The following is a 12,352-nucleotide window of genomic DNA, read 5'->3' on the forward strand; positions in this document are numbered from 1 at the left end:
TTTTTTTGGAGGCTTGTTAAGGGCAGAAATGCAAAAAACAGTTGATCATTGGCATTGTACTTGGACAAAGATTTGAGCACAGATTGTGCTGGGAGGATGACTGTATACGCGTATGCTTAGTAACAATGTAACCTATTTCCAGTTCTCCTGTAGTTTTGTTTTTTTTTTTTAAACTCTGGCGGAGGCAATTTTATGCCTGACTTCCTTCAACTTTTTGGGGTTGCTGGTGCCTTCCTGCCTTGTGCTGATGCTTGCTCCCATTTTCAGAGTACCTTTCCAGGACCCTGGTGTGGATGGATGGGTGTGATCTGCACAAGGCAAGCAAAGAACTGTTGGATATCATTTCCTTGACCTCCAGTGTGCCTGAGCTTCTTGAATTCCTGAGCTTCTGTCTCTGAAGTGGTTGCTTTAGAAACAACCTTGAATTTCAATAAGAATTATTTCATGTAGTTGCCTTTTTTGTTTGTTTGTTTTTAAACAGATGATGACTTTGATCAGTTTGATAAGCCTGGTGCAGAAAGATCTTGGAGAAGAAGAGCTGGAGATGATGAGTGGGACAGGTGAGTAGAATATTTTTATGTTCAGCTTCTGTATATTAAATGACATTGCTGTGTTTTCTGATTCTCACATTTTGTATTCTAACATTTGCAGTAGTGCACATTTAGATACTAATGAAGATGTTGGTTGTTATGCATGTGTCAGCAGCTGTTAGACTGTGCCAAATGTATACTTGCCTTGAGGAATATAGAGAGCACTATGAAGAGATGCTATTGAAAATTAGATAAGTATAAAGCGTTTGTGGTATGTAATTAAATTTACAATTACTGTCCTGGTTTTCCTCTACATCTTTAGTAGGGCCTTAATAATTGGCTTAAACAGATTTTTTGCTAGTATTTGAATTTGGGGATTTTTAAAATAGATGTTTAAAAAATCCTTTGGTAATGGAGCTTACGTATGACCTTCTATTGAAAAATATATGACAGCTATGAGGATTTAGAAATATGCATGAACTTGGTTATTTTTGGAGAGTAAGTGTGTGTGTGTGTTATGAAAAACCTATGTCTAGCTGCTGATTTGACTTGTCTGCTTTTTATGGGAGAGAACTTTTCACTTCCTGTGAAGTTGATTTTTTTGTTATTCCTGTTTGGCAGCTGAGAGACTTGTTTAGATTGTGCCAGTTGTCATCAGATTTCGCTGTAGAAAAAGGGGAAAAAAATGAAACAGTTCTTATCTAATAATCACTCTTGTGATTGTAGTAAACAAACTTTACTGTAAGTAGTTTTCCACTGAGCTGAGCCCTGGGAGTGAACCAGCTACTCTGCATTTATTGTCATTCCAAAGGGATTAGTTAGTTTCCTCTTCCATGGTTTCCTGCTGAGTGAGCAGTTCTTATTGCTCTAGGAGGTAAGTAAGAATGAATAAGGAACTCAGGCAATATCTTGAGTGTACAGTGTTCTGCTGTGAAGGATATTGCTGCTCTGTCATGCCAGCACAGCTGTGGGTTGGATGGTGAACTGCATCAAGGAACTGATCTGCTTTGAGAATGCAATTAAAATAACTTGTTGGAGGCAACTTGCTGTATTGTGCTGCCTTCCAGCCCCAAAAATGTGATGTTGTGTTTGAGGTAGCATGGGGCACATCAGAATTACTGAAGCCAATGTCATGGGCAAATGTTGGTAGTAGAATATTTTTTTTTTTTTTTGCCTTTTGCTGCTGACTTCATGGTAGACTTTTAGATGTTGACTGGCCCCATTTGTTTTGTAGCTCTCCTACCTTGGCTTAGAATGGCTAAATCATAGAATCACTCAGGTTGGAAAAGACCTTAGAGATCATTGAGTCCAATCACGACCTAACCATACTACTCTAACTCTTAACAACCTTCTACTAAATCACGTCCTGAGCTACTGTTAATGTGAAAAGTAGTTTGGAAGAGTCAAACAGTTATTTCACTGGAAGAAGTAGTGCACTGCTAAGGGTAAACCCCTGGTAGCATAGCTGTTTTCATAGGACTTGAGAAAGGTTACAGAGTATTTTCACTAAGCTGAGATTTTGAAACACAGAGTTTTAGAGAAATGTTTTCTCTTTTAAATTTGCTTTCATTTTTTTTTCTTGGTTTATTATTAAGTTGTATTTTATTTATTCTTTAGTAGAATTGTAAGGGAAGTGGTTTCAGGTTCAGTACTGGTGATTCATAGAATCATTATGGTTGGAAATGACCTCTGAGATCATCTAGTCCAGCCATCCATTTACCACCAACGTTGCCCACTAAACCATGTTCCATAGTACCACATCTCCATGTCTCTTGAAAACTTCCAGGGACAGTGACTCAACCATCTCCCTGGGCAACCTGTTCCAGTGCCTGACCACTCCTTAGGAGAAGAAATTTTTCCTAATATCCAACCAGAACCTCCCCTGGCACAACTTAAGACCATTTCCTCTTGTTCTATCACTGTTACACTGTTATAGGAAAAGAGGCAGACCCTCACCACAACCTCCATTCAGGTAGTTGTAGAGGGCAATAAGGTCCCCCCTGAGCCTCCTCTTCTCCAGACTATTCTCCAGAGTAAGTGATCCCAGTTCCCTCAGCTGTTCCTTGTAAGACTTGTGCTCCAGTCCCCTTACAGCTTTGTTGCCCTTCCCTGGTTACGCTTCAGGGCCTAGATGTCTTTCTTGTAGTGAGGAGCCCAAAGCTGAACACAGTACTCAAGATGTGGCCTTGTCAGAGCTGAGTAAAGAGGGACGATCACCTTCTACCCCTGCTGGCTGCGTTATTTCTGATACAAACCAGGATGGCATTGGCCTTCTTGACCACCTGGGCATGCTGCTGGCTCATGTTCAGTTGGATGTTGACTAATACTCCCAGATCCTTTTTGTCTGCATAGCTTTCCTGCCTTCTACCCAAGCCTGCAGTGATGCATGAGGTTGTTGTGGCCAAAGTGAAGGACCCAGCAGTTGGTCATGTTGAAGATCATCTCATTGGCCTCAGCCCGGCTGTCCAGCCTGTCTAAATGCCTCTAAGGGGCCTTTCTACCCCCAGGCAGGTCAGCACTTTCTCTCAACTTGGTGTCATCTTCAAAGTTGTTGAAGGTGCCCTCCATCCCATTGTCCAGGTCATCTGTATAGATACCAAACAGGACAGATCCCAGTACCGACCCCTGGGGATCACCACTTGTGACCAGTAACCAGCTGGATTTAACTCCATTCAACACCACTCTCGCTGTGCCGAGCCCTCCAACCAGTTCCTTACCCAGCAAAGTGTGTACCTGTCTAATCCATGGGCTGCCACCTTCCCTAGGAGAATACCATGGGAGACAAAAAGCCAAAAGCTTTGCTGACATGGATAGACTATGTCAGCAGCCTTTCCTTCATCCACCAGGCTGATCGCCCAGTCATCTTGCTGATCATTTGAGAGAATACTTTTTACAAATTTATCTAATGGAGCATTATTTCATTTGCAAATGTTAGAATTATTAATATTTTAATATTACTTTTTCATAGATTGCAGTGCTCTCTTGTGGAAGTGTTAAGTTCTGTGGTTGTCTGGGCAACTGTGAATACCTTACTCCTGAGTATGTTATTGCCTAATGTAGTTGCTTGAAATTTTGTAACTACTGGCCCTGTTCTGTCTAGGACATAGTTTACTGAAAATAATAAAAGAACATGGGATTTCTTTTGATTCCTTGTGCTTCGTTTTGCAACTTTTCCTTACTTTTCTGGGAGGAGGACGAGGGGCTGATGTGTCATCCATCCACACTTGCACTGCGTTGCTTCTTAAGAGTCCCATCCCCCAGATGTGTAAACCATTTTGAATTCCCAGCTCTTTCTGTTCTCAAACAGTGGAGGGTGATTACTGAGAATCAGAAGGGTTTTTATTATTTTGGAGTACAAATGTCGCATTGTTCGTAGAGAATTTTTCCCATTACTTTTCTTTAGTTTTATTTAAACATTCTTTCCCAAAACATTTGTCCTTGCTACTACTCATGTTTAATGAGGCATGCTCATGAAATCAGAGGCCAGAAAGGCCCATATAAACTGATGTGTTTATCACGGGCTGTTAACTTATACGTTTATCTCTATAAGTAGCTGAAAGGTTGAGTTTGGGAAAAATGTACCATTCTGGTGCTGTTCAGTGAGGTGACAAAAGTGATTCAATTGTTGATTTTTGTGGAAATTTATTTGTTCTGACCGTCCTCTGGGACAGCTTCTCTGTACTTGCAAAAAATGTCTTCCATTTTGTTGTGTTTCTTTTTTGAGGGTATTTTCTCTTGCTGATTTGGTGAGCTGAATTTATTCAGTGGGGGGAACAATGAATATTGAAATTAAAGAAAGACAGGTAATGAGTCTGTCTCTTCTGAGAGCAGCAAACTATTTGATTACTGTAGCCCTACTTTCTTAGAACTGCAGCGTTAAGAAGACTTTTGTCTTGGTGATAGTGAGGATCAGTTTCCTTTGGAACTGTCACGGATGTGTACTTCTATTCCAGCTTAATTTGTTTTGTATGGCTTTGGTATCAGCTTGCAGCCATTTGGTTTTCTCTATTTTTCCCTGCTGACCTAAAATCTTGTAGTAGTGGTTTTGTTAGTTGCTTTAAGAAGTGAGATCTGGTAATTCTGGTTTCTCTTCTTTCTGATCTATAACTTCAGATTTGGCTATTTAAAAGAAGCTTGAGCTTTATGTGTGCTTTATTGTGTAGGCTTTCCACTATTTCTTTGTTTATTCAAATAGTAACCAACTTTGCTGATTTAGAAGAAGAAAAAAACAATGTAAACAGAAAAACACTATGAACTATGACAACTTCCCAGCTGTTATGAGCTTCATTTATGTGCTAGTGCAAGTTTTTTGATTGTCATGTTATATTTAGAGTGTTTGCAATTACTTCTATTGATCAAATCTTTCTTAAAAAGGAAAGAAATCACATCAAAGGTTTTTTAGTGATATGTTGAATAGCCCTAAATATATTTAGATAATAAATTCAATCTTTCGTTGTATTACAGTTCTGATCTGAACTTCATACTAGCTTGACTTGCCTTTGTCTTTGAATGTTTGTGCAACACATGCTTGCTGTCTCTTGCAATTTGTTCTGTGCTATTTATTAAAAGCTGTCAGTGGTGGACTGTACTGCTGGGAAATGTTTCCAAATCTTGGTGCCTTTGTCAGGTTACTGGCAGCTGATTCTGTGCTGAAGAGATTAGGGTTATTTCCCTACCTTGGCTTTGGCTTTAAATTCCTCTGGAACCAATTCTGTTATGTAAAGTTTTCTGTCTCTGAAATAAAGGGCTTAAATTCTAGCTCTTCTACTCATTGGGATGCATGGTATATTAAGCTTAATATTTCAGTGCTGAATATTTCAGTGATCACAGAACAGTTGCTATTAATGCTCAGTCATTCCTGGAACTGTTTGAGATCAGTAACTCTGGACAAATATTGTGTGCAGATGATAACATCCTATTTAGTGCTGATATGGAAAATAATCACTTTTCTCAGTAGATTGTTTTTTATGTTTTCAGGCACTATCTGTGCATTAGCTAGGTCTTAACGAGATATATCTGTCAACTTCTAGCAATGCTTTATGCCTTGGGATTGCCTTCAACTTTAAGTATTCCTCTGGAACTCTAAAGAACTCTTACACATTTACTCCAGTATGACTTGCTTTCTAGTTTCTTTGAAAGAGTGGCAAATGTCTTATTTCTTGTGGGCAGAAATACGATGAAAACTATCTTTGCTTTTGATTCTGCTCGTAAGGACTGTTCTCACTTTGGGGTATTTAATTTTTATGTAATTTGCTTGATTGTGGGTTGTTTTTTTTTTAGTAGTGTGTGTAGGTTAAAATGGAATCTCATTCTTGAGTTAGAGTTCATACATCAAATCACTGTCATCTCATTTTAGTATTAGCATGTGCTTGTTCTAATACTGGCATTTGGCAGTAACAAGTATTTTCTATTGAGGGGTGGATCTCCTGGTGCTGGACAACCTTTTCACTGAGGAGAGAACAAGATTAAGTACTTGTTCTATATCATAGGAGTGTAGTTCCTTATTCTTGCATTCTCTTTATGGCAGAGATTTTATATGATGGAAGAAGTTTTGTAAGTCAAAACCTTGTATTTTTGTATCCTGAATTCTTAGTCATTCTCAAAGTGGTGGTGAGCCACAGACCTGATTTCTGTAGTCCCACAAATGTCTGTTTGAGCTGTCTTTATTTCCTCCTCCTGAAGCTTGGAATTTTCACAAAATCTATAGGACTTAATGCCTCCCAAATTAGCTGGTTTCCAAGTGCTTCCTTCTTCAAGTGCAGCTTGGATGGTGTAGCCTGGAGGCTGAGTCATGCCTGCAGCATGGCATTGTCTCACATGCTGCTTATGTGGGGGAAGTGGGAAGGAACAATATGGCCAAGTGGCCTTAAAGAGAAAGATCTGGAGCAAGGATCTGGCTAATCACATCATAAAGTGATATGCTTTGCCTAGGTCTTTGTACTCCGTCATGATAGGATGGATTTGAAAAGGAGTAAATAGAGAAATGTTTGCACAACAGCAGTGTTACTTTAATGTTTTAATGGTTTGTTGTTACTTCTAAAATCTTTTTTTTTTTCAACTTGCTAAGTGCTTTGATAAAAGGAAAGCTTTGTGTGGAGTCGGTAAAAATTCTCGTTACTTTCTTAAGTCGTGTACCCTGTATGATGTGTCTTTCTGCTTTCTGAGGTTCAACTTTGAAAAATTTCTTAATATTTTCCAGTGAACTTGAAGATGATTTGCTTGGAGAGGATTTGCTTGCTGGCAAAAAGGTAAGACATGTACATTAAGTGAGCTGTTATGCATATTGAAATGTGAACTTCATTATTCTCATTTACTGTAGTTATTTGATGTGGCTTTTTATGTATCATACATCCCCAAAGACAGCTGTGTTGCTCAAGTATCAGAGATCTCCTGTTTTAGCAATCTATGCCCTTGTCTTTTAGTGAAATTCCTCCAAGTATGATGGTTTTTAATAACTTTTTTAGTTTTTTCTGAACTAGTATTTGTTCTTGAAACATACAGTTCAAAAAAGAGTTGATTCTCTAAATTGATTTATCTGAAGTTCAAATTGACTTAATTAAAAAAAAAAAAGCTTCCTGAAGCATTCCTGAGAATTCATTTAAACTGTCAGTTTCCTGGCTATTTAAAGCTATCTAAAGAATACGAGTAATATTGTGCTGCTCATTCCCAGCAATGTTTTACTGAGTCTATGTGAGGTGCTCTGATTCATCCTGGGCAGTGAGAAAAATAAAACAACAAAAGAACGTAAAGTCAGTAGCATCTGTAGGTAGTGCTACTATTTTGTGTAGCAGGTAGGCAGAGGATTTCCCCTTCTCAGGAAAGGAAGAATGTGGGAGCAGCTGATTCTGGAGAACAATTGAATTTACAAAATTGAAACGTATAAAAGAACTGATACCTGAAGAAGGAGATAGGACTTAATGTTTGGGAAATCAAAACTGGCTAGTTGCCTCTTTATCTGCTGAATGAGTTAATTTATGAAATGGTTTTTAAAGTTGTGTTTGAGGATGACTAAGCTTAAGTCACCCAGATCCGGTAGAAGTTGAGTTCTAACTGATGTGGTTTCCACACTCTAAATATTAGAAGCTAGCTTTGTGAAATTGCTCTGTCAGTAATTTCTGTTAAGATAGGAAATCCTGTTGTCTGATAGACTGGCTATCCAAAATGTAAGCAGTTAATGTTAACTATATGTGTATATTTATAGTAGTTAAAATGTGAGTTGATTGATAAGACTTTTGCTTTTCTTAGTTGTATTTGCAGCTTTCTGTCTTAGTGCTCAGCAGTATGTGTGGGTATGGACTCGTGTGGTGGAGTAGTGCTAGGTTTCTTGGGAAGTTTTCCCTGAGCTGTTTAATCAAAACTTGCTTCTACTTAATCCTATCTCAGTACTTTCAGTACTACCCTTGTTGTAACCTTTCTGCCCCCATTAGTTCAGGGAGATGGGAATAAGGTGCTAAGCAAAGCCATGGTTCTCTCCTTCTAGTGTGTAATTATTTAGAACGAAATAATTAAAAAATGTGTATGAAGAAAGTGAAATTATGATTGGCAAATACGGAGTTTAGAAAAGATACAATATTTTCTAAATTTTTACTTCACTTGAAAGCAAATTACGTTGTGTCAATGTTCTTCATATTACAGCATTTCCTCCAGCCTCCTAAGTATTTCTGCCCTTTAGAAAGAGGTGTAACTTGGTGTTTTTTCTTGAGTTGCCTGATACATCAGGATCAGAAGGCAGTAAATAAGAGCACTAATGTTAACATTTCTTTTATCCTGGTCTTTCAAATGAGTTGTCATGTTTAGCTATGCTTGGGAATACCTCAGTGAAAGTCTAGATAGCTGGGCAAATCTGAGTAAGGCTGTGAAATGTTTATTTACAGATTTGTTGTTTTTTGTAGTATTGTTTTTTCTTGAATTAGGTGATTTCATTGGAGATATGGTCTCAGTCTGAAGTATGTTCCTCATTAAAAAATAATGCCAATGTTCAGAATTTTGAGTAGTTTCTAGAGTTGAACTTTGTATACTTTTTCTGTTAATGATTGACTTTTTCTGAAATCTAGAATCAATCAGACTTGTCAGATGAAGAGCTGAATGATGACCTCCTGCAGAGTGACAATGAAGAGGAACAAGAATTTCGGTATCTCTTTTCTAAAGCCTGTATTCTGGATAACTGTGAAGTTAAATGCACGACCAATATATGCAAAGTGTTAATGGCTACCACTGATGATAGCTAATAATGAAACTAAAGCTAAACTGAAATTATTATATATTTGAAACATACTTTTGCTTCTTAGTTAGTTACTTAATGTTGTATTATATAGTGTGTTCAGTAGCATTATTAACAAATGAGTAAAATGATGCTTAGTTTATTCAAATAAAGTTAACATAATCAAAATCTATACTGAAAAAAATAATAATAACTTGAAGATATGACATCTCGTGTGCTGTTTAGGACTATCTGTAAGTCTTGCAGAACTTGTGTTCTATGCCTTCTTTCTGTTGTAGTAGACTTTCTCCTCCTGACAAGTCCTTTCACTGCCATTCTGCTTTTAAAAGATGTATCTTATCACTGAATATCTTGAGGAGGGGAGCTCCATAGTTTATAAAGCTTGAACCATGGCTTAAATATGTGTGTAGAGTACACAGCAGGAAATTTGTGTGAGGTTTTTAGGGTTAAGCAAGGATGTAGTTGTTTGGGAGCTTGAGAAGTGTGCCCTGTGAATGCTGTGTGGAGGACTGTGGAGACAGCCCTGACACAGAGTCTCTCAAAGTTTTGGATGTGCTGCGTCCTTTTTATCCTTACCTCTCTCCTCATTTCTCCCCTTGTATGTGATCCTGCTGTGTATCATAACATTGCATGTGCAATTAACTCTAACTTTATGCAGCCCAAGGTGAAGTAGTTAATATTACTTAGTCTATTAAGCCTGTACAGTAAGTCTAAAGTTCCTAAGTTCAAGCTGTCAATCGATTGCTGTTGCTTCTCCTCGTTTCCTCTGGTTCTTCCTCCTGATAAACCTTGTTTGGGGAGAATTTACAACATGAGTACAGCTATCAAGCAGAAAGTAATTTGCAAAACTTTGCACAGCCTGTTTACGAGGACACCTTGTAAGCAAGCTTCTTTTGTCTCAGTAGTTCTGAGCTGGATTGAAAGATATTGGAAGATGCTTGTAATGTGGAAGTAATGTAGTATGACTGCTGTTTTTAATGACCTCTGTCCTTTGGGTGCTATTCTTGATGTGTCATGCTGTGCAGGTGTATCTTCTGAACGGCTATATTCGTGTTGCTCTGCAACCTCCTTCCTGTCTTTGGTCTGGATTAGGACATGGGGGTGCCTCCCTTTGTTGGCTTGATGATGGTTAGGCAAAATATCCCTGACCATTCATCTCTATACTGGCTGCTCTTCTTCCTTGCAGGAGTGGTCTGTTCCCTTCAGCATGGGAAATCCTTGCTGTTTCTGCTCTGTATTTCCACCTTGTGAGCTATGGGCAGCAGGGATAGCTATGTGACTGTATGAGTGCTGAGAAAGTGTCTGAAGTGTGGTAGTGGAAGCAGGTTTCTGTAGAAAATTCTTCCATTTTTAGCAGCTTTATTGCCAGGATATGAAAGCTTTGGTCCACTCCTCTCCCTTTGTTTCCACTGAAACTCATCTATGCCTCTATAGTTGAGAGGATAATGATAATCCTGCATAATGTCTTGGTTATTGTGTTAAATCTCCTCCATCTGATAGATGCAAATTGCTCAAAGCTGCCTTGATTTTTGTGCCTTCAAACTTATGAAAATGGTTGATAATAGGAATGTAATTTAAAAGGCAACAACAAAAGCAATCTTTATTTCCTTATACCCAGAACCTCTCAAATCAAAGAGCTTTTTGTCCCTGCTTTTATAACTAGTCTGTGTTAATGAGTCATTCTTTTCTGTGTTGATGACACTAGCTAGTGTCAAATAGTAAATTCTGAGTTTTGCTTTTCTTCCAGATAATCTTAATGTTTTATTTTGCTTCTATTCCTTGTCTATACCAGTGCTGTTACTAATTTGGAATAAGTCTTAGGCATTTAGAAGACATGCATATGTATTTATAATTTTGACAATATATATTAGAATAGTAAATCTGTCAAAAAAAAAAAATCAGTGTAATTAAGAATGAACAATGCATACAACTGAAAAATAATTTACAGGTTTGAGAGATTGGAAAACAGATGCAATTATGGTAACTTTGTGAATTTTTTGTTAGTCTTGGAATTAAAATTAAATCCAGCCTGCTTTGGTTACTGAGCAGGACTTTTGCCAGTTTGACCTGTTAAACCGTCTGGCTGGTTTGATTCCCCTGGTCAAATAGCCTGCAGCTAGTGATAAGCTGCAGTACAGTATGCATTGTGAGAGCATGGCATAGAGTCAAATAGTGTGTGAGGTACAATTTTATTCATAGACTTACAAAATATGTATTTGTTGGCTTTATTTTGCTCAGTCTTTGTGTGTACACTTGAGGGTTTTATACTTCAGCCTTCTAATCTTTTTCCCCTATACTGCAGTTCTCAAGGTGTCACTGTTAGCCTCAATGCTACGTCTGGCATGTTTACATCATATGAACTCTCTGAGAACATCAATGATCCATCAGTCGAACACGAGTCTGGGTACAACCAAGGAGAAGATGAAATCGGTTACGACAAATCTGAAGCACCTGAAGTGTATGCTTCAGAGTATTCGGAGGAAGGACATTACGAAGGCAACGATCCTGAACTGACAGAAGACCAAATAGAATATGGGGAAGAGCCTGGAGAAGATGATGAAGTGCTAGACCTTGAAATCAATGAACCCCTAGATGAATTTCCAGTGAGTTTCTTTCTATTGTATCTTCAAAGATAACATTGCTTCACGTGCATAGGGTTTCAGACTGATTTGAAATCTGTTTACCTCCCCAGGGAGGAGGGGAAATTAGACCTATTATCACTGTCTGCCAGTTTCTTTATCTAGCCTGTGACAAAGTTTGTGTTGACAGCTTGTTTGGCGGTAGGTAATGCTCCTTTGTCATGCTGGAAGGCAGTTGAGAATCATGACCTTGAGGATTGTATCCTTAAAGAAGAAAACAGCTTTGTGTGGTGCAGATACACTGCCAATTGTTAGAAGTACTTAATGCAAAAGCTTTTATCCAAGCTTTAGGCAAGATCTGATAAAGTCTTTCGAAGGTGAAAAGATTATTGACCTGCTAAAGACATCTTTAAGGTGCTAATATCCCAAAGTGATTGATGTCCTGCTTGTTCATCCTTTTTGTAACTGAGAACTGTCTAAACCTGAATAAAGAGATTGGAGGTTAGTTCAGAAAATGTCACCTGCATAATTTGGTATGTTTTAAACAGTATATTAGAGACCAAGTGCTGGCTTTAATTGCTAGATAGATGATATAATCTTAATTAACACTGTATGTGATCAGTGAGATTTCTTAAAACATCATCAGACTTCCTGAGAGGACATTTTTGTTCTCCTTTATTGATCAGAATTATACAGAGTTACTGAGAATTGTACTGAGTGTAACTCATTCATTTGTAAATGATCTCTGTTTTCTAAGAATGTTTGTTTTTGTTGGACTAAAATCTGGTGCTGGACCAAAGTCTGTGTGTGCTATAGGTGCATATTTCTTCTGGAAAGAAATTACTGCAGTTCTTGCTTCATGAATTTATAATCAAAGGATGTGGAAGTACAGAAGCAGATGGCAGCTTTATGAGATGACATTATTGGGAACAATGAAAACATTTTGGTTATATGTATTTTTAATAATATTGAAATTATGATCTAGTTAAAAGCCTGATAATTATACCTCCTCTGATCTGTCA

At 38.0% G+C, this 12,352-nt stretch overlaps 1 protein-coding gene across 1 annotated transcript in view; it reads left to right on the forward strand.

Moving 5' to 3' along the window:
- The window catches only part of RBM33 (RNA binding motif protein 33), a 94,408-nt gene that overhangs the window by 7,992 nt on the left and 74,064 nt on the right, over window positions 1-12,352 (forward strand). The window contains exons 2-5 of the mRNA XM_031554017.1: window positions 482-560; window positions 6,730-6,778; window positions 8,585-8,661; window positions 11,054-11,354. Of these exons, the coding sequence (XP_031409877.1) occupies window positions 482-560; window positions 6,730-6,778; window positions 8,585-8,661; window positions 11,054-11,354 (506 nt within the window). The remainder of the gene's footprint in view (window positions 1-481; window positions 561-6,729; window positions 6,779-8,584; window positions 8,662-11,053; window positions 11,355-12,352) is intronic.

The sequence above is a fragment of the Meleagris gallopavo genome, chromosome 6 (genome assembly GCF_000146605.3).
Source record: "Meleagris gallopavo isolate NT-WF06-2002-E0010 breed Aviagen turkey brand Nicholas breeding stock chromosome 6, Turkey_5.1, whole genome shotgun sequence".
NCBI classification, from domain to species: domain Eukaryota; kingdom Metazoa; phylum Chordata; class Aves; order Galliformes; family Phasianidae; genus Meleagris; species Meleagris gallopavo.